Raw genomic sequence first — 26,349 nt, 5'->3', positions numbered from 1 at the left:
GCACCTGCCAATCGTTGGTAAAACACACAGAATTGAGATCTGCTTATATAAACAAGACAGATCTCCGTTCTTATGGGGGGGGGGATACATTTTGTGTCCCTGCAAAGCAGGCAATAAAATCCATTAGTTCTTAATAAAAGCAACACACATGTCACAAAAACACTGGTTAAGCACATAGTTAACTGTATGATCGCTCTAGATATTTAATCCTTTCCTAGCCATTTTTTAGCACTGATAACTTTATTAGTGTCACTGGTTCCCGCAAAGTGTCAGGTAGTGTCCAATTGTCTGCCACAGTATCACAGTCCCGTATCACAGTCCCGCTATGTCACTGATCGCTGCCATTACAAAGTAAAAATAAATAAATACAAATTCCATAAATATATACCATAGTTTGTAGATGCAATAATGTAAACCAATATATGCTAATTGGGATTTGTTTTACCAAAACATGTGGCAAAATATATATTGGCCTAAATTTATGAAGAAATTCAATTTTTAAAACATTTCATTGGATATGTTTTATAGCAGAAAGTAATATATATATATATATATATATATATATATATATATATATATATATATATATATATATATATATATATATATATATATATATATATTTTTAAATTGTTGGTCTTTTGGGGTTTTTAGTACAATGGTGATCAAATACCATCATAAAAAAATACATACATTTCATTTGGTTACATCGTTGCATGAATGAGCAATTGTCAGTTAAAGTAACACAGGAATAACCTTTAATATTCAAACTGTTTGAACTGATTAATTTCAGGAGCTAAAGGCTCTATGGTGAGCATGAAGAGGAGGGGGTGAGAAAGGGCACCACTGCCTTGTTACGTTACCCAAAGAGAAGAATTTAGAGTTGCAACATGGACCACATGGAGAATTTATTTCTTACCAGCTTATCTCTCTCGCAGCTTACATATTGTACTTTTTCCCTACTCATGTGCATTTTTACAGTGGGTGCTTGGGGGCAGAGCTGCACCACTTCTGTCCCCAGATGACACACAATTGTGTCACTACTGCCACTTTGCCATAAAGGAGATAGAGGAGTTTAGTTAGGCATAGTATTGCTTATTTTATTCAGTTCTTACCCCGGTGCTTTCCCAATTCTACAAAATATTATTTTATATTAACTTTGTTTTTTTAAGATAGATAGATAGATAGATAGATAGATAGATAGGTAGATAGGTAGGTAGATAGATAGATAGATAGATAGATAGATAGATAGATAGATAGATAGATAGATAGATAGATAGATAGATAGATAGGTAGATAGATAGATAGATAGAATACATAGATCCAAACACAATGTAAGTTTTGACCAACATGCTTGTACCGTATATTCATATAGTTAGATTTTTTTCGTGAGATTACATAATTACATGCTGTACTTTATAAGGTTTTATATGTCAAGTTTTACAAGCAACCAGATCTTTAAAGAGTGCTCGGCTTGCAAATAAAAGCACATAGGCATAAAATGTTTTTTTTAAATGGTTTCTTGAAATTGAATAGGCAGCTAATTAATCATTTAACTTACTGAATACATCAATGACCTCATTCCCAATTTTTCAGATCAGTAGGTCTATCATTAGTTCCATGAGGAGTTGTAATTTGTTTCAAAAACTTTTTACCCTCACATATTGAATATAGTTCTTGTTCCAATGAATTTACATTTTTTTCAAATGGTTCCAAAAGCTAACCTTCTATACTTTTTCTGTAATGTTGCTAAAGATGTGGTTCTACTTCTAACACAGTTCTTTCCCAAGGGTAAAACAAATAGCTTGCCATCATCATCAGCATTATTACCATCTACGTAATCATTGCTATCATTATCTTAAGGATCACTGGTTAAGTTCAAGTATTTCCGCATGACAAACATCAATGATATTTAGATATGGTTCTGGGTTTTAGGAAATAATGAAACACGTGCTTACAGTCACCATAAAGTAACAGGCCGAAGAGTTTTCTTTCTAGTTGGCTTCTTTGTAAGGAAAACACATTGAAGGCAGATCAGGAGGTTAGGTAACCATTAAAAGTACAGGTGCACTTTTGTTTACTAAAGGACCTGTATGAGCCCTCTCCCCTTTCTATTACACAGACAGACAGAGGTCAGATGCAGCATGGACCAGATTTACAGCACCAGGGTCACAAGAATTACTGTCTCCATTGTAAGATTTCCCCTCAGTTTTTATTCTGGTGACAACTTTAAAATTTGAAATTTTCTTTTACTTTCAGTTCACCAGGACACATAGTGGGAATGAAACTCTCTAACTGGGACATTGCCAGTGATAAGAACATGACATGTGTTCTAATCCCTCTCTAAAACTAAAAACACCATTCCTAGCGGCATGCCTAACAAAATGTTCTAGGTAAGTATTTATTTGAACCCTTTCATTATAGAAAAAGTATCAACATTTTAACTTTATAATATAATAAATGCAGAGGCATCCATTTCTCAACACGTTTTATTGACTTAGTCCACTTATTACTCCGGAATTTCTCTGGAAATTATACAATAAAGCATGCTTTTTTAGAATGCATTACTTTAATATAATTACTTTAAAATATAAATATTACATATGAGTATTGATAAATACATCAATGATTTATTGTGGTGTCTTGTGTGTGTGTACTATAGTCAGGTCACCTTTACAAACACTTCCCCAGGTGGACACAGGGGAAAAACAGCTAGGGAAACCATGGATTATCTGTACCTTTTTAAAAATCTGTATATGTTATACAATCAACTAAAAGCTAAGCAAAAAAATAATTCAGCTCTCCTGGCTTATAACAATTGTCACTAACAGCATTATAGGCCATCACTCATCTTAACTACTACTGATCTGAATATCTAAGACATCCCTATGGCACCAGGAACTAATGTATTATTGAATGATTTATGGAGCAATTTCACCATTCTATCCTGAGGAAGTGGACTGTAAAACATGTTGAGAATTGGATGCCTCTGTTTCATGTTATGATGTTACAAAGTTTAAATGATATTTGATAATGATATTTTATGTATGATTAAAGGGTTTAAATAAATACTTATCTAGACAGTTGTGTTAAGCATGTCATTAGGAACTGGGTTCTGTGTTTAAAACTATGGTTGTCTTGTAATTATTTGCAGTTTTCGATTGTTTTGTCTTAAAAGATTTTTTTTTAATTGAATATAAATTACATGATTTTAGATCATACTTCCCCGTTTGGTACCTGTAAATTCCAAATAGATATTTATTTTCTAGGCTATTATGTGAATATGGATGTGGTACCGATTTTGGACCTCACATTGTTTATGCATTTTCTTACATTTTAACAAGCTCAAAAATGTATATGACCTGATGTTGTGTATCTTCCACTTATAAATAAGAAAAGTTCTGATTATTACCCCCCACCTATCCAGGGAACCTTATATTACACCTTCAAATCCTATTCTTGGATAGATTCATAACTAAATCAGTTTCTGCATTTTGTGCTCATTTTACCTGGCATTGGATTTAGACAAGAATGTTCCAAGACTTTCCCAACACCATTTTATAATATGTTGTACAGCCAAGAATTTATAACAGAATAATTCTTATGGACATAAATGGATCAAACATGTGTACTGCATGCAAGAGACAACAAGCTGGAACAAACATCATCAAATTCATTCATCATGGCAAGTGTAATGAAAAATGTGCATTGTACATTTGGTTACCTTGTTTACTTAGAATGTTATTGTATAGTTATCAAGCCTTTTAAAATACCACAGATAAACCTAATCACTAAACAATAAAATATCTTCTTGAACTATCTAGAAACTTTTCTTGAAGGTGGGTTCATTGGTTTAGGTTTGGACAGAAGTTTTATGGTATTCTTGTTGCTCATGCTTCTAGGTATAACCATTAGTTATTCCATTAGCAGCAACCCTTTGCTATTCTTAATCATTGAACAACATTAGAAAAGAGTAACTGCAACGTTTTGGAAATAGCTACATACCTTGTGCATACATTCAGTGTTACAGTATTAATGTTTTCTTTGTCATCGTGTACTATGATTCCTAAACTAAAAGGATCTTTAATATCTGTGGATCTACGAGTCCTTGAAGAAACGAGGTGTGTGTTATATATGACATGAAGCTAAAATGAAAGAAAATATAATTATCAGTATAAATCACTTTGTTATATCTATACTTTTTTTTTAAAGGGTAAATTTTATTGTACATACCGGCATTAATACACAGAAGTATGTTACAGTACACATAAATACACATTATAACCAAGCCACATTAGTAGCGAAAAAGCAATGTGAAGTGCAGCATGTACATCCATTGTTATGAAAGCATACAATTTGAACAAACAGTTTAACAAAACACCCTCCAGACCTTCCTTATATATACGTATCAAGGATCAATATCCAAGACCCAACCACCACCCGACAAATCATCTGATATCCTCAGTCCATGCATTTCATATTAAATCCATTACACCTTCACCTCTCCCGACACTTTCTCCAGCCATTCCGCCCACACTTTCTCAAATTTATTGGGGCACCCTCTGGCAATATAGGTCAATTTGTACATCGGTAAATTATTATTTACTAACTTCAACCAACCCTGCAATGTTGGGGGTGATGGGTTCCGCCACTTGAGAGCCAGGGCCTTTTTAGCATAGCAAAATAGGATTCTAAGTAGCGTCTTCTGCGAGTCAGAGATATCTTCCTCCTCCAGATCTCCCAGTAGGCATCTGGCCGGGGAATATATATTTGGCAGGTCCATCTCATTTTCAAGAAATGACAAAATCCCTCTCCAAAAGCCCTCCACCCTAGGACACCGCCACACCATATGAAATACTCCAATACTCTGCTGGGCAAATAAACCATTTTAAATATATTAATCCTTCCAAGGAGACCTAATGGTAGCTTTGCCCAAGTTTGTAGACTGTCCCTCAATCTCACCTTCATGGGTGTTAGGTTGTTAATTACATAGGTATTGATTGGGAGCTGAACCTCAACCCCCAAATATCGGAATTTAGATACCACCCTCAAGGGGACCCCCGGGGGCAGATCCAGGGCGCACGTAGAGTCAAAAGGGAAAATAATGGATTTATCCCAGTTGATTTTGAATCCTGAGAAGTTGCCAAATGTAGCAATTTTGTCCAGGGCTGAGGTCAACGATCCCCCCACCTCGGACAAATACAAGAGCATGTCATCAGCGTAGAGGGAAGTTTTTTCCTCACGCTCATTGATCATGCACCCCTTGACAGTTTCATCTGCCCTCAACAGGGCCGCTAGCGGCTCTATGGCCAGGGCAAACAAAAGGGGCGATAGTGGGCACCCCTGTCGCGTGCCCCTCGCTATCTGAAAGGAATCCGTAATAGTGTTATTGACCCTGATTCGAGCGCGGGGCTCAGCATATAGAATTTGGACCCATCGTATGAACCTGGGGCCGAACCCCATCCGCCCAAGGACCGCCACGAGATAGGGCCATTCAATAGAATCAAACGCCTTATGTGTATCCAGGGAGAGGACCACCCGAGTATCCGGAGTGGGTCCCCCGGATTGTAGGATAGTAAATAGGCGCCGCAAATTTATAGCCGTCGATCTTTCGGGTATGAACCCCGTTTGGTCCGGATGAATAATTGATGCAATCACTTTGTTTAGGCGTTTGGCAAGTAATTTAGCTAGGATTTTCGCGTCCACATTAATTAGGGATATTGGTCTATAGGATTCGCAGAAGTCATGGTCCTTGTGCGGCTTGGGGGTTATATCTATACTATATCTATACTTTAATCAACAATCTATACTTTAAGCAACAGCAGAAATATAATATACAATAACTAAATCAAACCAAAAATCAAACTGGTCTGTTCTTAGCAATGTTCATTTGTCTTTCCTTTTTAATTTGCGCTAATGAGTTATTGCTTTTTTTCAACTTTTAATCTATAATCTTAGCATAGGTGTCCCAATAAATACTAGTGGTTGAATTGATTTTGAGCACTTTCCTATTCCATGGACTTCAGCTTCTACAAGTAGAACTCTTTGGGGATAAGTTGTTTGAGAAAGTGAAATGCAGTTGTTAGATAATGACAAGACAGGGTTCTGCATTTAATTATTCAATGTGCCTGCTCTTTTAGTCACCAATTTCACCTTTATCTATTAGCAGCACTAACCCTGATCACTTTGTTGGCTACCTGGATCTAGCAAATTGTTGTTTTTGTTGCTTTCACTGCCTATTAGCATTTGTACTCTATTGCTTTGCTGGATTATATTTACCTTTTTGTGTGTTAACCTTTTTTTTTTTCAAAGTATTATTGTTCTGCTGTGTTATCTAATTGTATTTATTGCTGCCCTCTTTGGCAGCTTCAATAATGAAATGTGCTCTGTTATTTTATGGCATCTGACTGTATTTTTACAACAAGTTGCATACTGATAGAGCATCATATCTTATAATTAGATCTGTTTGACAGATTTTACTGCAGGCTCCAGGAGACGGGTTTCTATGGTGGTCATGATGCCAATGACTCCATGTGACCCCAACATTTTTTTACATTTAGTTTTTGTTTACCTTTGATGCATTAGCTGACTCTATGTAAACTCTAATTAATGTATCATGTTAGTTTTTTTGTTGAGCTTCTATGAATTTTTTGTTGTTTAGAAAAATATTTGGAACTTTTTATGGTTGCCACTGTTTACCCCCTGAGCTAGCTACTTTTATTTCACTGGGGATGGTGCTATGACAGGTGGGTGGATGGCGTGAAGTTTGTATATATGTTTGCTCGATTCATGTAGATGTTGCCTTCATAAACATGGGCTGAGACCCATTATAAAATCAGACACAATTAAAATATGTGTTTTTAAATATCTACTGCTGCAAGACTTGTGAGTGCCTCAACCTCAACCTATTCTAAGATTGTACATGTAGCATTCTATAGTAATCATAGTTTATCCATCATCAAAGCAAATTATATCTGGTTGGCTGCGCTGGTTCTTAAACTTATATATGTTGCTTTTTTTATTTTCATAAATAAGCTTGGATGTATTCTATTCATATATAATTACAAACATTCAACTTAGAAATGAATGATAATTGTTTACATGAAGTTCAGTGCCCACCAAACGTATATATAATACTGTATTATTCAAAGATATACATTTTTTTAAATATTGAGACTGCAAGAAATAAGTTGCCATCTTAGTTTATCTAAAGAATAGTGCTTAGTAATATTTATGAGAAAAAAGTACCTGCAACAAAGCAAAGCCAATACCCTTTGCATTAATGGTAAGTTTGATATTTTTTCCAGCAGTTATCTGAAAAGAAACATTTGGTGTTAAAACATAATAACAGTTCATACCAGCCATGGCAGTTACTAGGTTATTATATACTTTAGAGCTCACTCTGTATGACTTCTTGTATACCCAATAAAAAAAACATTGTTGTTGTTAGTTCACTTTGGAATTGCTTAACCTCCAAGCTGAGAGCATCACATATTCATAACAATAATCCCTACATCTGTAATATCCCTCTTTTACACACAGTGCCTCATACCTTTCTGGTACATGAAGCATCTGTTTTGCATTTAGTGGTGATGCCTCCCTGTACCACGTATTACTACTCTAGCCATACTTCTCTTTAACATGTCTGATACCTCTATTATATGCAATGTCTGTTATCGCTATATCATACATGTAGTATCTTACAGTTCTTGTTACACATAGGGGTTGATTTACTAAAGGCAAAAAGACTGCACTTTGCAAGCAGTTGCACTCTGTCAATGCAGTTGCTCCAGAGCTTAGTAAATGAGATAAAGCTTCACTTTCCAAAGATTACCCAATCACTTTCAAGGAAAATAAAAAACAGTATTTTTGCTTGCAAATGATTGGGTGATGGAAATCAGCAGGGTCTCTCATTTACTAAGCACTTGCAAAGTGAACAGTCTATTTGCCTTTAGTAGATCAACACCAAGGTTTCACATACCCCTTTATTACATGCAGTGCCTCTACTTTCAATATCACCTTCAATGCCTTGTGGTTCTATATTATATACACTGCCCTATAATGTTAAATTATATGCAATATCTCATATCTTTATATCACATGCAGTACCTTATATTGCATGTTCCCTTCAGCATTCATGTAAGCATCCTATTCTTGCACACTGATAAGTTGTGGACTGACTCTTTGGTGTTCTTGTTGGTGTGTTTATAAACAGTGTGGGACTGGTAACTACTTTGTTTTTAAGGACATAAGCCATACATCCTGGCTTTGAAAGAGTTACAACAAGCTCACAACAGTAGCAGAAGATATGAGCTATACAGCTGTCCAATGACTCTTACAAGACTCTTTGGATGGCACCCACACCCTGCCAGACCCCCCTCTTTCATGATTCCATGGCTCTCCGGCTGCTCCTGGGAGCACTGGGCTGTGGAGGGGCGAAAGCAGCTGTCTCAGGCTCTCAGGGGATCGCTGAGAAGCTGAGCTAGATGCCATATGGTCGGGATCTTTTCAGAGTCTGGCCCCGCTCTGTGACATCAGCTGACAGCAGGCTTCAGCCCACTGTCAGCTGAAAATTATCACAACAGCCCAGAACGAACTGCACTCCTGTGATCCATATGGGAAGTTAAGCCAAAATAGCTTTGACTATACTTCTCCTGCAACACATGGCTGAAAAATAAAAAAGTGCTCTGGTAGGAAAAGAGTTAAATATTGATTTTATGATTGTAAACTCCATCACACACAAATACCTGAAAAGGACGAACCTGGGGATAAATGTTCCAATATGCTATACTTGACAGAAATTATTTAAAATGTTGTATATGGGACTACCCAGGTGGTGTATAAAATCTATCCATACATTTTATTAGCAATATAGCTTTCTAAATGATGTGTTTAATATCAACATTCTTCTCTTTAAAGTAAACTATAAGCCAGTTATCCATGGTATTTCATTTCTGCTTATATTTTCCAGTAACTCAAAAGGGATATCTAATACATCCAAAAGACCAGCATGACCGCAGCATCAATAACGTATGGTTACATACTGTAGGCCAGGGGTGCCCAACCTTTTGAAGAGGGACTACAACAAGCGGAGCAGGTGGATGGCATGTCCGTGTCTGCTCTGCATATGCAGAGCGGACACAGAAAGACACAGCCAACTATACTTTTTAGTGGATCGTATTGGAGGTAGGACACAAGTCGGTTTATGTCTGCCACTACTTAGAAGTGAATGGAGCGTCCAATTGGTCAGACTGTCAGACTGACCGTGTGAAAGATGCCCAAGGCTGCTTTCACCCTGGGTGCAACGCAGTGTACCTTTGGCTTACCTGCACTTTGCAATAGACTTCTATTATATTATGCAGGTTTGGTGCACTTTCAGAAAGTTCACCAAACTCGCATGTAATAACAGAAGTCTATGGCTCAGTGCAGGTAACCCACAGGTAAACTGCGCTGCACCTGCGGATCAGTTTTAAAGCAGCCCAGTAACCACTGCAGAACAGATATGCCCTTTTATACACTGTGATTTTAGTAATAAACTGGCCTTTAATAACAGTATTCTATTCTATTCCATCCCAGAGCAGGAGGTTGCGGGCCACATCAGAGGGCTCTGCGGCCACATGTGGCCTCGGGCCACTGGTTGGGCACCCCTGCTGTAGGCTATTAAATGCAGAGGTCTGTTTAATATTTTTTGAATATGACCCATGGGTCTGCCAACGTACAGCTTGATCTACCAATAACAATTACAAATAATGAATAAATACCAAGCATATCGAACATTACCGGTTTTGTTTGAAGTAACATGCGGTTTCCTGAATTGACTGAAAAACTTGTAGAAGCCATCTGATCTCCCTCCACTGATATGAATAAGTCTGGTTTACTTACGGAGTGCCTAGATGCAAACAGTGACATTGCTTGCAAAGCTACTATGGTATCCTGTTTGAGAATACAATGCAAGCAACGTAAGCATTAATTGTGTAATTTTCGAAATCTTCCAAACTGTGTTTGTAAATATAATTTAAAACAATCTATTGATATTTGTGCTAGATTTTTTTTCTTAAAAGTACAATAAAAAAAACAGTTGCTCTTAAAATGATGATTTACACTAAAATATATGCTTCAATTGTATGGCTGTTAATACATATACAATAATAAAGTAATTATTTAAATATTGTTGAATAAAGATATTTTGTCTGCTGCCAAGCATTTGTTCCAGGCAACAACAATCTGTTATAAAGTATTTAATCCAAATTTACAAAATAATAAGACAAAGCAAAGTGTGCCAATTTTAGGTGACTGTAACAAACCTGAGTGGAAGAGAACCCTCCTAGGGAGTTCCTCTGCTGGCTTAACCAATTCATTACTGCTATCCCCTCAGAAACACGATTTTGAATCACATGGGACATTAGAATATAAGAGGCTATTTCTATATCTTTAGAGCTTGGCTGCCACCATCCAGAAGCTGTTTGGATATCAGATTTCCAAAACCGTAAATCACCTGTAGGTAAACAATATGTTCAATGTTAACATTCAATATAAGGGACATAATACAAAATGTATCATTCTGTGGAATGGCAGACATAGTCTGAGGGGTTGTGCACACCTAAAGGACCGGTAGCATTTTTTATCAACCCTTTTTAGCCCATTTAAAAAGCTAGCACGAATCTCAAACACATTTCCTAAAAAAAAAAATTCTCTGCTATTCTTCCTACACGTCTTTGTACACCCCCTTCATGTACACATTCTCCCTCACACGTGCCCATCATGAACAAATCTGCCCCTTGCAGACTTGCACGAGCATCAGGAGCGTGTGTCACAATGTTGGCTATTGTGCGAAGGCGCCGTCTACCGCCGATCGTCAATTCAGATGTTCGGAGGCTTTTGGCGGCTCCGTACTGCGCATGCGCAGTTCTGGCCTGGCATTTTTTTGATAGGGGGCATTTCTTGACAGGAAAGGGCCTTGGGGAGTATTCACAGGACCCAACTTCTTGTCACGTGGAAGGAGGAAAGAGCTTGAAATGAGCATTAAACCCTTGTAGAGCAAGAGAAGTCCCACTGCAGAGGTACTTTTTTCTATTACTTGGAGACCAGCTTTAAAATGTAAATCTGAATGAAAGGAGGTACCCTTTCCATTTTGTAAAAGAATGGCTCTTTTGAAAAAAAAAACTCCACATGCTTCTAGCAATTTTTCTCTTACAATATATGCTGCACAGCATGCTGAGAAATGAGTTGGATTGAAGTAACTACTGTGTGCATGTTCAAGAGTTCCATTGTCAGTGGCTGAAGAACAGGGTTGCTGAACCCAGAAGAAGCTGTGGAGAGATGGCAATAGCTTCAAACAGAATGGTGTCTTGAGACTAAGGCACTGTGTCAGTTAAGTGTGCCATAATGTTCTAGTGTAATTATGGTGGGAGCTAACCTGAACACAGATAAATCTAGTTCCTCCTTAATGTAATACAGTTGGATTTATAATTACTATTACCCTCTCTGGTCAAAGTGTTTTATTTAATAAGTTAGTTATAGGCATTGTAAAAATGAAAAGAATCCAAGACTTCCAGATAATTTGGTTGAGGGGGGAATTATAGTGTGGGGTTGTTTTTCAGGCATTGGGCTTGGCCCCTTTGTTCCAGTGCAGGGAACTCCTAAGGCCTTAGCATACAGGACCTTTTGGACGATTTCATGCTCCCAACTTTGTGGGAACAGTTTGGGGATGGTACCTTCCTGTTCCAACATGACTGTGCACCAGTCACAAAGCAAGGTGCATAAACACATGGATGAGCGAGTTTGGGGTGGAGGAACTTGACTGGCCTGCACAGAGTCCTGATCTGCACAGAGTCCTGACCTCAGCCCAATAGAACACCTTTGGGATGAATTAGAGTGGAGACTGTGTGTTAGTCCTTTCTGTTCAACATCAGTGCCTGACCTCACAAATGTGCTTCTGGAAGAATGGTCAAACATTCCCAAAGACACACACCTAAACCTTGTGGACAGTCTTCCCAGAATAGTTGAAGCTGTTGTAGCGGACTAAGACTGGAATGCCATTAAAGTTTATGTGTGTGTAAAGGCAGGCGTCCTAATACTTTTGACAATATAGTGTATTTTAATTTATCAAAGCTGGGGGAATTGTAGGAATTGGCATAAGCAAAGGTAACCTCTCAACACAGTGGTGTAGATTTACTAAAACTGAAGCACTCAGAATCTGGCGCAGCTGTGCAGTCAATCAGCTCCTAACTTTAGCTTGATTAATTTAGCTCCGGTTCACACTTATGCAAATTATATGCGGATCAGATGCATTCCAAAAAACATAGATTTTAAAAAAACATTATTTCCAATGAAGGCTGTTCCCATATATGCAGTGCAAATTTGATCTGGTTTCCAAAAAGGGTCTTGTGCGAGTTTAGTGTGGTACGGTGCAAATTTAGCTTTATAGACTTCTATGGGACACGATTGAAATTGCAGTACAGTGTTCACATCACTGGAAATCTTTTTTTTTTGCCTAGATTTTATAGAAAATAAAATCATAGATGTGACCACTCCCCTCATTGAGATTGCACATGGCAAGCAGAAACCGCAATGCAAATTCTCATTGTGTACCGCTTTAAATTTGCACCGAATTCGCAGCGCATAAGTGTGAACTGGGGCTAAAACCTGTAAGCTGATTGGTTTCTATGCAGAGCTGAACAATATTTTGCAGGCTCCATTTTTAGCAAATCAACCCTACGTTGTTCCTATGCACACATTACAGCCAGCAAATGATGTTATACTAACACCCTTGTCCTTGACAAATGCAAATAAAGGGATAGCGATAACATTTATTAAAGCTCCACTCTGTGCAGCACTGCAAGTGTTAATTGCTTGTGAAGCCTAGGAATAGAGAAATAAGCTGTAATACTCACCTCATCCCTCATTCTGATGGGCTTCTATGAAGCTGTGCAATCAGTTCCCCTAGACCTCTCTTCAGAGCTCCACCCAGCAATCGCAGGGCTGACATGATTATGTACAATGAAGGACCAGTAATCCAGCAGTGTACGCACACACGGCCAGGACCCTCCCACCACCCAGAGAGAGAGGAGTATGCTGGCTGCCAGAGAAGCAAGGAACAAGGTAAGTGTTACAACTTACCCCTCTACACTGAGGCCTCGTACACACGACCGAGGAACTCGTCGTAAATGAAACATCGTTTTCCTCGACGAGTTCAGGCTTGTGGAGAAACTTGACAAGCTTTCTTTGCGTACACATGGTCAAGACCAAATCTCCTCGTTCTCAAACGTGGTGACGTACAACACATACAACGGCAGGGAAAGTTCGATTCCACTGGCACAACCCTTGGGGCTGCTTTTGCTAATCTCATGTTACTGCGTGTTAAGTAAAAGTTTGGTGAGAGACAATTTGCACTTTTCAGACCGTTACAGCGTGACAAATGTGCTATCTCCATTACAAACGCTACTTTTACCGAAGGTGCGCTCCCGTCTCATACTTTATTCTGAGCATGCGCGGGTTTCTTAGCATACATACGAACGTGTTTCTCGTCGAAAACCAGCCCGACGAGGAACACGACGAGGAAATTGAGACTCCCGTCGAGGAAAAAGAGAACTTGTTCTCTTTTTTTCTCGTCGAGTTCCTCGACAGTTTCCTTGATGAAAAACATACACACGACCGTTTTCCTCGGCAAAAAAGCTCTGCCACCAAGTTTCTTGATGGATTCTGTTGAGGAAAACGGTGTGTACGAGGCTTTAGTGCCAGTTCACACAGGGGCAACCCGACTTATAGCGCGACTTTTCAAGGCGACTTCAGCTCAACTTGGAGCAACTTACAACGCAATTTAAAGTTGCCTCCAGGACAGGCGACTTTGGGTGTGGCCAATCACAGAATGAAAAAAGTTCTGAGGAGGGAGGTAAATAGTAAACTATTTTATTTTCCTGTAAAGTTGCTTCAGTTAAGATGGTGATCCAAATTTGAAGGCAACCTCCATTGAAATCTATGGGTACAAGTTGCCTAGAAGTCGCCTTTGAAGTAGTACAGGAACCTTTTCTGAAGTCGGAGCGACTTCAGTAGTGTACATTAAGACAGATCTTATTGACTAACATGGGATTACTGATTTCAAGCCACTTAGGGCTACTTGAGGTGTGACAAGTAGGATCCAAAGTCGCTGTAGTGTGAACCGGCACTAAGCTTAACAAACATTTAACCATAGCAGTGAAAGAAAGCCCCACTTTAGGGCAGAAATAACTAATCAACATAATTGGAAACAATTGATTATGAAGCTCCGCTTTGAACTAAATTATACACCACACTTTTTTGAGCTTAGGATAACGTTTTGCTTATGGCAACCCCTTTCCCTCTCAACCATTTAGTATCACTGCTCAGCAGGTTTCGAAAGCCCAGTAGGAGCATACTGAAAGAAGTAGCATCAGAATGTCAACCAGGTTCCTGGCCAGATGGCAAGTCAATGCTAATTCAACTGACCAGTTCACAAAGCTGGCAAAAAAACATATACAAACATGTACATATCTATTCACATCAACATTAAAGAATGTAACTTATGGAGAAAACCCAAAACCTTGATTTACAGTTTTGAGTAAGCAGACCAATGTACTGTATGTAAAGAAGAAAGAGAGAGCAGCGCCACTCTAAGTGCAATATGTCAGTGTAAAAACTTTAATTTACTTCAAAGGTAGACTCACCTTTGAGTAATGGCAAACAGGCATTCGTTTTAGGGTTCTTTAGCATTCCTGGGTGTTCCCTCGGTTCCAGCTGGGCATCAGTGATTGGGGATCGGCAATCGTAGCTCCGAGGCTGGAGAGTATCACCGCAGGCACTTCAGCAAAGCACATCAGCAGGCACCTCAGGCGCTTGTGAACAGGGGGTGTGATTGAGCTCGCGTTCGGAGCATGCGTGCTTCTTTATCAGGCCTGATGAAGGAGCACGCTGTGATAATCTCCATAAGTTACATTCTTTATTGTTGATGTTTTTTGCCAGCTTTGTGAACTGGTCAGTTGAATTAGCATTGCCTTGCCATATTTCTTCTCATTGCTATAGGAGTCTCTTCTGCTCTCCTGAGCTGGCTGTCATTACCAGCACTGACCAGAACCTTTAACACAGGTCTGGATCCAGAAGTAAATGGACTTAGCCTCCAAATACTAACTGGACTTTCATTATTTTTATATATACCGGTATATCTCACTAGCCGCCCCTGATAGCGCTCCATTCTACCCTCCTTAGACCAATGTATGTAAATTCTACTTGGCATCTATCTTTTAACACAGGGGTGCTCAACCAGTGGCCCGGGGCCCACATGTGGCCCATGGAGCCCTCTGATGTGGCCCGCAACCTCCTGCTCTGGGATGGATTAGAAAAGAATACTCTAATTTAAGGTCAGTTTATTAATAAAATTATAGGGGCAGATCCACAAAGCGAGTACGCCAGCGTATCTACTGATACGCCGGCGTACTTTCAAATTTCCTGTGTCGTATCTTTGTTTTGAATCCTCAAAACAAAATACAACGGCATCTGGGTTAGATCCGACAGGCGTACGTCTTCGTACGCCTTCGGATCCAAGATGAAATTCTTCGGCGTCCGCTGGGTGGCGTTCGTGTCATTTTCCGCGTCGAGTATGCAAATTAGCTATTTCCGACGATCCACGAACGTACGAGCGGCCGTCGCATTTTTTACGTTGTCTCTAGTCGGCTTTTTTCGGCATATAGTTAAAGCTGGTATTTCGTGGCGTACTCAATGTTAAGTATGGCTGTCGTTCCCGCGTATAATGAAAAAAAAAATTGGTTTGCGTAAGTCGTCCGTGAATCGGGCTGGACGTAATTTACGTCCACGTCACAAAAAATTACGTCCTTGCGACGTCATTTAGCGCAATGCACGGCGGGAAATTTAGGAACGGAGCATGCACAGTTCGTTCAGTGCGGGGACGCGCTTCATTTAAATGAAACACGCACCCTACTCGCCGCATTTGAATTCCGCGCGGTTACGCCGCTTGAGATACACTACGCCGCCGTAACTTATGGCGCAAATTCTTTATGGATTCGAACCAAAGCCAGGTAAGGTACGGCGGCGTAGCGTATCTCAGATACCCTGCGTCGGGGCAGATCTTTGTGGATCTGCCCCACTGTGTATATATGAGCATATTTGTTCTGCAGTGGTTACTGGGCTGTTTTCAAACTGACGTGAAAATACACCAAACCTGCAGAATATAATAGAAGTCTGTTGCAAAGTGCAGGAAAGCCAAAGGTATACTGCGTTGGTAAACCGCAGCGCATCAGTGTTAAAGCAGCCTCGGGCCCTTTCATTCCGACTCAATTGGACCCTCCATTCACCTCTAAGGAATGGCAGATGTAAACCAACTTGTGTCCTACCTCCAATCCGAGGTATAGTGTCCGTGCCCATTCTCCATATGCAGAGCGGACATGGACCTGCCATTCGCCCGCTCTGTTTATTGTGGCTCGCAACCGGTTACCAAGTCGCTTAAGTGGCCCTCGTGCTTTAAAAGGTTGGGCACCACTGCTTTAACACCTCTGATATTTGGCCCATGTTGTTTAACCCCTTCCCGACCGCCGCATGTACATATACGTCGGCAGAATGGCACGTACAGGCACATTGGCGCACCTGTACGTCCCTGCCTTCTAGCGGGTGGGGGGTCCCTCGGGGAGCGATCCGGGACGACAGCGCGGCTATTTGTTTATAGCCGCTCCGTCGCGATCGCTCCCCGGAGCTGAAGAACGGGGAGAGCCGTATGTAAACACGGCTTCCCCATGCTTCACTATGGCGCTGCATCGATCGAGTGATCCCTTTTATAGGGGAGACTCGATCGATGACATCATTGCTACAGCCACACCCCCCTACAGTTGTAAACACACACTAAGTGTACACTAAATCCTACAGCGCCACCTGTGGTTAACTCCCGAACTGCAACTGTCATTTTCACAATAAACAATGCAATTTAAATGCATTTTTTGCTGTGAAAATGACAATGGTCCCAAAAATGTGTCAAAATTGTCTGAAGTGTCCGCCATAATGTCGCAGTCACGAAAAAAATTGCTGATCGCCGCCATTAGTAGTAAAAAAAAAATAATTAATAAAAATGCAATAAAACTATCCCCTATTTTGTAAACGCAATAAATTTTGCGCAAACCAATCGATAAACGCTTATTGCGATTTTTTTTACCAAAAATAGGTAGACGAATACGTATCGGCCTAAACTGAGGGAAAAAAATGTATATATATTTTTGGGGGATATTTATTATAGCAAAAAGTAAAAAATATTGAATTTTTTTCAAAATTGTCGCTCTATTTTTGTTTATAGCGCAAAAAATAAAAACCGCAGAGGTGATCAAATACCACCAAAAGAAAGCTCTATTTGTGGGAAAAAAAAGGATGCCAATTTTGTTTGGGAGCCACGTCGCACGACCGCGCAATTGTCTGTTAAAGCAACGCAGTCCCGAACTGTAAAAACACCTTGGGTCTTTAGGCAGCATATTGGTCCGGTCCTTAAGTGGTTAAACAAAACATTTTTAAACATCCAAAATAACCTAAAATTGTTATTGTAATTATTTCTATAACAGTTGACAGGGGTCAGATTTTTTGCTGATGCTACTTAGTTAGAATAATGCCAGTACAAGGCAACATAAATTCTTGACCAGCACTGGCAATTCAACAGTGGGGTTACCTTCACTCTCTGCTCGATTGTTAAGAATGTCTAGTCCTTCTTTAGCTTTGTTTCTTCCAACCAGTGATAATGCATATGTCACAAGACTTAGGGTGTAGTTATCAGAAATGACTTCATACAGTTGAGACTCCATGTAACTTGCAGCAGCTGTCATTTGAGTAGAATTCTGGGGAGAAACACATTTGTTTTGTATCAAACAATACAAATGAAGTCACATCTCTCTGGAAAAGCATACAGACATCTTATTTACACAAAGACATTTCAAATGTTGTGTTCTTACAATGGTAGTTCTTAACCACTTGAGATCCAGCCTATTGCCTAAAGACGGCCACAAGGTGGCTCTCAATTGCCGGGAGGACGTCTTTAGATGTCCTTGGCTCCTTCGGCAACTGGGGGGCACGCGAGCGCCCCCGCCGCATCGCTGGGATGCCGATGCACGTGCCTGGGGCCCGCGATGTCCACCACGATGTCCGCCAGGCACCCGCGATCGGCGGTTACACAGACAAAGCGTTTTTACAGCGTTTTAGCGTTAAAAATAGCGCTATAAAACGCTCTCCGTGCATCTCAATGGACCCTTTCACACTGAGTCCTGCAAGCAGCATCCTTAGAGCAGCTTTTGGGCGCTGAAAAAAACGCCCCTCTCCATTGAAATGAATTGAAAGCACTGTAAGTGAGTGAGTGAAAAACGTATATAGCGCAACACATGCAAACTGAATCGCCTCTGGGCGCTGAATCCATTCTGTGAGTGCAACCCCTTGACCTTAGAAGAGATGGGTTTTAATCTTTCTCCTGAAGGCCAAGTGGTCTGACTCCAATCGAGTGGTGGTAGGCAGAGCATTTCACAGTCGAGGTCCCTGGACTGCAAACCTTCAATCTCCTTTGGACTTGTATCTTGCTTTGGGTATCTGGACAAGGTTTTGATTGGTGGATCGTAGAATACGATTGGGGTTATGAGCTTTTATTTTTTCGCATAGATATTGGGGGGCATTTTTATGAATGCACTTATGCATTAGACAGAGTGCCTTGAAAGTGATCCTATCTTTTACTGGCAGCCAATAAAGGGATCTCAGTGAAGGTAAAAACGCCTTACCCTTTCCACACTGAGGCGTTGCACTGGCGGGGCGTTTAGATAAGTCCTGCAAGCAGCATCGTTGGAGCAGCTTTTGGGCACTGAAAAAAACACTCCAAAAACGCCCCTATCCATTGAAATGAATTGAAAAGCGCTGTAAAAACGCCTTACCCTTTCACACTGAGGCACTGCAAAAACGCCCTAAAACGTTTTGGGTGCTGGCAGTGTGAAAGAGCTCTGAAAGCATTCAGGCTTTCACATCGGGATTGCAGATGAGGCTTCGCTCGAATAACGCTCGAATAACGCTCGAATAACGCTCAAAAAATACCCAGTGTGAAAGGGGCCTTAGAGGCACCTCTTTTCTCTTTTATACTCTGTAGCTTCTGCTGGATTTAACTACTAATTCCCTTGCGGAGGCTTTCATTTGTGAATGGACATTTTATGATTACACATTGCTATAATATTTTTAAATGGGCTATAAACTGAAGGATCTATGAATAAATGGTTGTGAAAAAAATCTGCTTTGATATACAAGTGCTTTGGATTACAAGCATATTTCTGGAATAAATTATGCTCGCAATCCAAAGTTTTTCTGTAATATCAGCAGTATCAGGCTCAGTTCACGCTGCCGTAACTTGGGATCCAACGTGTGAGACCCCAAGTCGCATGACATATGAAATCCCATGTTAGTCAATGAGAGTTGTCTTAAAGCGGTTCTCCACCCTAAAGTGGAGTCCCGCTGATCGGAACCCTCCCCCCCTCCGGTGTCACATTTGACACCTTTCAGGGGGAGGGGGGTGCAGATACCTGTCTAAAGACAGGTATTTGCACCCACTTCCGGCCCGGCATTCACGGGCAAAAGACGGGCATTCTGTCACATCCTGTCGCCCCCCCCCCCCCCCCCCCGTTGTGTGCTGGGAACACTCGGCTCCCAGCACACAGCGGGAGCCAATCGGCGGGCGCGGCGCAACTCGCGCATGCGCCGTAGGGAACCGGGCAGTGAAGCCGCAGCGCTTCACTTCCTGGTTCCCTCAGCGTGGAGCAGCAGAGAGACGAGCGATCGCTCGTCCTCTGCTGCGATCGGCACTGGACTCCAGGACAGGTAAGTGTCCTAATATTAAAAGTCAGCAGCTGCAGTATTTGTAGCTGCTGGCTTTTAACATTTTCTTCCATGGCACATCCGCTTTAATTAACAGAAATCGTTGCGACTTTAAAAAAGGTTCCTGTACTGCTTCAAAGTGACCTTTATCCACTTTAATGGAAGTCACTTCCAAGCCGGATCCTTGTCTATATTGATAGGATTTGGATCCAATGTTACAGGAAGATTGTCCAGGCATTCCCTCAAAGGCGCTTCAAAGTCGCATCAAGTCGTACTCAAGACGCTTCGCAATTCGCCAGGAAGTCACCAAGTAAAGTCACACAGTAAGCCGCGCGACTTTCAGGTCGCGGCAGTGTGAACACAACCTAAGGGATAACTGGAGGATTCTTCTGTTTATGGCAATAGTAAAGGATTTATATTAATTTCATCTGGTGATTCATAGCAAACATGACAGATCACTACCTATAACTGGCTCATAAAAGGGTATAATATGTGACACCAAAAAAAAGGCAAAACTTTATTAGGACACAGAACCTTATATTTTGGAATGACTTATTTTCAGGATAGTGCACTTTAAAAAAAAATCAAATTGAAATAAAAATATGAAATAATCACTTATGACATATTTTTGAAGGTGCATGACCCAAGGTTACCATCCAATCCTTCTTTAATTATGATAATCCTGTCAGCAATGTCAGCTTTATATTTCTGTTCTGACAGGTTTACATTATTGATTTAGGACATAAGGTACATCAAGAGTTCATTATCTTTTCTGTTCATAGATGATCACGTATGTTTCTGTGCAAATGAACCTATAGTGGAGGTAGTGCTTAATAGTCACACAATGTATATTTGTAAAATTCCATGTGCTACATGTTCTAGAGTTATAGATGTAGCTGCTGACATGTTTTAACAGTGTTTCGTTTTTTCCAGTAGCAGAACTAACTGCAAAAAATACCTTTTACTTAACGAAAGCTGCTGGCAACTCTGACCCCCTTTGCATACTGATGTCATAGCATACTGCATTTTTATCTAAACCTGGATAAAATATTAGTTGCTTAGGACGCATTTTGATCATGATGAATGTTACTAGGAAACATTAGAAAGTCAGCTGAATCATTAAGCTTGTATGACGCTGTAGTATTGACATTTATTGTTATTTCCCAGCCTTATAATCAGTTGGTGTGCATTTGTATTGGCTTTGTAATGTCTCCAAAAATCACGGCTTGTCTGAAGCATTGAGAAAGTCCTCTCAACATTACTCAGACCAGACATTACAAAGTGAACTATATTTTCCAAGTCACCATTTTAATAGGCAATGTTTTCAATTTAAATGCCATTTTTTTGTGCTGAAACTATTATAAAATTGCATCAGTGGAGAAAATCACACATAAATGATGCTATTATGACCTTTTCTTCATGGTATGAAGCAGATGATTTCATTACATGTTGATGGTCTTAAGTAGAGGAATCCCCAGTATCAAAGGAAGAAATATTTTTATAGGACCTAAGAGAGAGTCACTGCAAGGTTTTCTAGTCACAATGAACACAAAGGCTATTAAATCATTTATGAGATGCATAAGTGCTGGAAAACTGTGGGGTTTCCTAAGAGCGACATTTTTCTTCAGAGCACACAATTTGGCCCAGAATTTAAAAATACTTTAGTAAAACAGAGAAGCGCCTTTTTACAGGTTTATGAATCAGCCTCAAAATATGTGATGGGAACAAAGGAAAAAAGTAACTTTAGCCACTTGACCTCCAGAAGATTTACCCCCTTCCTGACCAGGCCATTTTTTGCGTGTATATTGATTGGTTTATGCGAACGTTATAGCGTCTACAAACTATGGGATATATTTATGGATTTTTTTATTACGTGTTTTTATACTGGTAATGGCAGCGATCTGTGACTTATAGCCAGACTGCAATATTGCAGCAGTCTATTGGACACTAACTGACACGTTTGTCACTTTGCGAGAACCAGTGACACTAATACGGTGATCCGTTAGTGTTTTTGAGTACACAGTGTGTTGCTTTTACTAGGGGAAGAGCCTGATCCTAATCTCTGCTTTGCAGAGACACAGGATCATGCCAGAACTGAGATAAGCCTTATTTACATAGGTATGTTTCAGTTCTCATGTTTTAAAAATGATCAGTGGGTGCCGGAGAACATCAAGTCCCCGGGACCCACAGATCAGTGATCCCCTGCAGGCAGAAAAGCAAAATCATATATGTATACATGATTCTGCCAACAGCTGCTATCCTGTACTGGTAAAAGTTAAACCATCTTCCCTTGCCGGCGGGTCCGGCTCTACACAGCACACACTGCAGCTGGAGTGTACTTGTGGCTTTCCGTGGTAGGTGTCTCTTTGTTGGTTGTCCTGGTCGGTCCCAGTGCCTGAGCCAGCCTTACAGCCTTGTGGTAATGTTGTCATTCAAATTTGTACTGTTATAATCTTTGGAATAAATCACCAGCAACCTTTTTGAGTATAAATGTGGTTCATTGCAGCCATTGCCCTTCAACTTCAGATCAGTTTCTGAGTACTGCCAACCCTCTTTGTCACAGCAGAAGCACCCCCCTGCAGGCAGAAATGCAAAATTATATATATATATATATATATATATATATATATATATATATATATATATATATATATATATATATATAAATAATTTTTTCCGGCGTATAAGACGACCCCCTAATTTTCCAGGACAAATTTGGGTTTTAGGATATACTCACTGTATAAGACTACCCCTTCCTACTAGTCTTTCTGGAAGCTGAGGGGTAGCCAGAACCGCTGACAGAAACAGGCTTTTTCAAATCTCACTGTGCCATTACATTACATTCCTCACTGTGCCATTACATTACATGCCCCTCTCTGTGCCATCACTTGCCCTCTCTCTGTGCCATCACTTGCCCCCTCTCTGTGCCTGAGCTTGCCCCCTCTCTGTGCCTGAGCTTGCCCCCTCTCTGTGCCTGAGCTTGCCCCCTCTCTGTGCCTGCCCCCTCTCTGTGCCTGAGCTTGCCCCCACTGTGCCTGAGCTTGCCGCCACTGTGCCTGAGCTTGCCTCCTCTCTGTGCCTGCCCCCTCTCTGTGCCTGAGCTTGCCCCCACTGTGCCTGAGCTTGCCGCCACTGTGCCTGAGCTTGCCCCCACTGTGCCTGAGCTTGCCCCCCACTGTGCCTGAACTTGCCCCCCAGTGCCATCACTCACTTTTTTTTTCAGGCGGTGCGGTGCGGTGACAGTCTCCGTGCTGCGCGCGTCAATGATTTAAAAGACGCGCCTTCTCCTCAGACTGTCCTGTGTTAGGCGGAACACAACATTTCCCAGCAGTGCCACTGTTCTGTGTTCCGCCTATCACGGTCATCTTCTCATCTCGTCCGAGGATGAGAAGGCATCTGTGATAGGAGGAACACAGAACAGAGACGCTGCTGGGAAGATTTGTGTTCCACCTATCACAGAACATGCTGAGAAGAAGGAGCGTCTTTTAAATCACTCGCAGCAGCCGGAGACTGTCACCGCACCGCCTATTCACAAAAAAGTGAGTGATGGCAGAGACCGTACCCGGCGTATAAGACGACCCCCGACTTTGGATGCATTTTTTTGCATCCAGAAAGTCGTCTTATACGCCGGAAAATACGGTATATATATATATATATATATATATATATATACACACACACACATGATTCTGCCCACAGCTGTCATCCTGTAGCAGTACAAATGCTATAGGGCAGTCAGCAAGCGGTGGCTTTAAAGTCTACTATGAATCATGATGAGGCAGTGAATCAGCCAGTAGGCAAATATACCATATACTGTTATGTAGTACATGGTCTTATGGGAATGCGTGTAATCATAACATGGATGCCCTCATTTGTCAGAAATAAATTTTCTTGCAAAAGTGATCTCCCTACATAAGTTTTACATGTAAATCTGCTGTCTTCAGCTTTATATATTCTTTAAAAAGTTCTGATCATGTTGGGAGATTTTCTCTTCCTGTTCAGCACTGCACTGAAGCCTGGGCTTAAAGCCAAGACAGCTGATTGGAGAAAAGGCACACCCCCCCCTCTCCTCATAGGTATAGACTTTCAGAGCTGTTCTTTGAATAGTTCAGCTTTCTGTAATTCTATTTATAGCATCCTCCCCAACACAAAACCTGGGCTGCTTTTATCTCAGCTGACAGAGAACTTGGAAGTTATCAGGTTGATAACAGAAGAATGGAGCAGGAGAGAGCTACGGGACATAGTTCTTTGAAGAGAGATAACAAAACACTGCAGATACAGTATATGTGCCCAGCTCAATTTAATGAATTGGGTTTACATCTACTTTAAACTACGACCATGTCTGTTGTGTTTGGGGACTGCCTTCTAAACCACTAAAAAAGTGCTCCCTAAATAATTTAGTTTACCAAGAGCCACTCCAACTAAATGATTTTTAGTAAATGTACAGTATATTAATGTGGTAATGCTGATATCTCTTGATCTAAAGCACATAGCACAATGAGTCAGAATAAGCAGAGAAAAAATACTGAGATCACTTCTCCACCCCCTTCCACAACTCTTAAGTGTAAAAGGATGCACTAAAAATATATTTGTGTAAATCTGAATTCAAAAGCCATATACTATAAATGTAATAACTAAAGATATTTGGAAGGTGAAAGAATATCTATTGGAGGTAAAAGTGCCAAAAATTAGTGAAAGTAAATTCTAAATTTTTAGTCCTATTCAAGCTAGCGTTAACTTTAAATAGCATGACGTGTATGTAAATCCCAGCAATGACACCAGGGCAACATCATAAGATGGCACCCCAGAATGAGAGGGTATTTCTCTCGCCGTCATTTTACAATACAGTGGGCAAGAGGTAGTTAAAATGTAAACTTTATATTTTAATGTATGAAATGGACCTAGAAATGCAAAAAAATACTTGTTGCTGTAGGAGTGAAAAAGCATATCTAATACTACTCCTTACTGATCGGAACTACAGTATGATGGTGTGTTTTTGAGCAAAATATGTTGCAGCTGTTGCAGTTATGTTACCTCAACCTTTCATATTCCTGATATGTGTTTGCTGTACGATGTACTTATGTTAAAAAAGTATCCTGTACTCTTTTCATTGCATCCTTTGTGTAAAATACCTGGTGATCCTGCTAGTCCTCTTGTTTCTCCATTTCAAACTGACCATGCTAGACATTGAAGCTTGTCCATCCCAGTGTGGTCAGTTTTTTGGCTGGGCTAGGAACACAGCCTGCCTATAATCCAGTGTTTCTCAATTCCAGTCCTCAGGCCCCCCCAACAGGTCAGGTTTTCAGGATTTCCCTCAGATGAAAAGGCTGTGGTGATTACTAAGGCAGTGAAACTGATCAAATCACCTGTGCAAAATAATGGAAATCCTGAAAACCTGACCTGTTGGGGGGGCCTGAGGACTGGAATTGAGAAACACTGCTATAATCCAATGGCAAGACTTGTGCTGATATGCCCCCCCTGCATAGCCATTCACAAGAAAGATCCCCTGCATAGCCATTCACAAGAAAGTTCAGGGTACTGCTCTTGTTCTGCCTCTTGTTGACATGCCCCTACTGCAGTCACAACCCTCAGCTCTCTAAGCCTATTATTTTTTTAGATATTTTCAGTCGCAAAAATAAAAAAAACAACAGTGATTAAATACCACCAAAAAAAAGCTCTATTTGTGTGAAAAAATTATACAAATTTCATTGGGGCACAGTGTTGCAAGACCATGCAATTGTCATTCAAAGTGGGACATCACCGAAAGCTGAAAATGTATCTGGGCAGGAAGGGGGTTTAAGTGCCCAGTAAGCAAGTGGTTAATTATTATATAAACCGAGGTATTGTGCTGTTATGTTGTCAGAGGTACAATGATGTAAGTAACATTATAATTAGTATTGGGCAAACGGTTTGGCCTGAGCATGAATTCGGGCCGAACATTGTACCCGAATTGTCAGGGTGGTCAGCCCGCCGAGCACCCCACAACGCACTGCGCATTGCATAGTGCATTGGAAGCCCTGATTTGCTGAAGCAATACAGGATTTCCCCAATTTGGGCACAGAACAATGTCAGAGCCATGATTGTAGAAACTAATGATGACTGTGCCCAATCATGGCTCATTGCTCATAGACTCACTGCACACTAGAAAAGGGATTCTTCCCAGAGCAGCCATTTGCAGTGTGATATTGGAGTGGAATTAGATGATACATGGCTCTGTTCATTTCTACTAGCAAGTTAATTTGCTATAGTGTGCTATTGTGATTCTATTGAGAATGTATGTGCAGTGTGAATATAGTGATAGTGCAGCGTGAGTGTAGTGCGACCATTCATTTTTATTTACTGTCAGTTTAGTGGGAATATAGTGAGTGTAGTGCGAACATTCATTTTTTACTTTAGTGTCAGTTTAGTGTTTCAGGGCAGGTTTACGGCAGTACAGTATATTGAGGTGCGTTAGTGCACATTTAATGCAGTATATTAATGTGAGCTAGTGCACGTTTACTGCAGTAAATT

At 40.6% G+C, this 26,349-nt stretch overlaps 1 protein-coding gene across 1 annotated transcript in view; it reads right to left on the bottom strand.

The window, feature by feature from the left end:
* Window positions 1-26,349, bottom strand: part of CD109 (CD109 molecule) — a 187,295-nt gene that overhangs the window by 19,145 nt on the left and 141,801 nt on the right. The window contains exons 27-31 of the mRNA XM_040349961.1: window positions 17,672-17,837; window positions 10,305-10,495; window positions 9,781-9,933; window positions 7,249-7,314; window positions 4,006-4,145 (exon numbers count right to left, since the gene is read on the bottom strand). Coding sequence (XP_040205895.1) covers window positions 4,006-4,145; window positions 7,249-7,314; window positions 9,781-9,933; window positions 10,305-10,495; window positions 17,672-17,837 — 716 coding nt within the window. The remainder of the gene's footprint in view (window positions 1-4,005; window positions 4,146-7,248; window positions 7,315-9,780; window positions 9,934-10,304; window positions 10,496-17,671; window positions 17,838-26,349) is intronic.

Source organism: Rana temporaria, chromosome 4 (assembly GCF_905171775.1).
Source record: "Rana temporaria chromosome 4, aRanTem1.1, whole genome shotgun sequence".
Classification (NCBI taxonomy): Eukaryota; Metazoa; Chordata; class Amphibia; order Anura; family Ranidae; genus Rana; species Rana temporaria.
The sequence above is the reverse complement of the archived record's forward strand: the minus strand, read 5'-3'. Positions and strand labels throughout refer to the sequence as shown.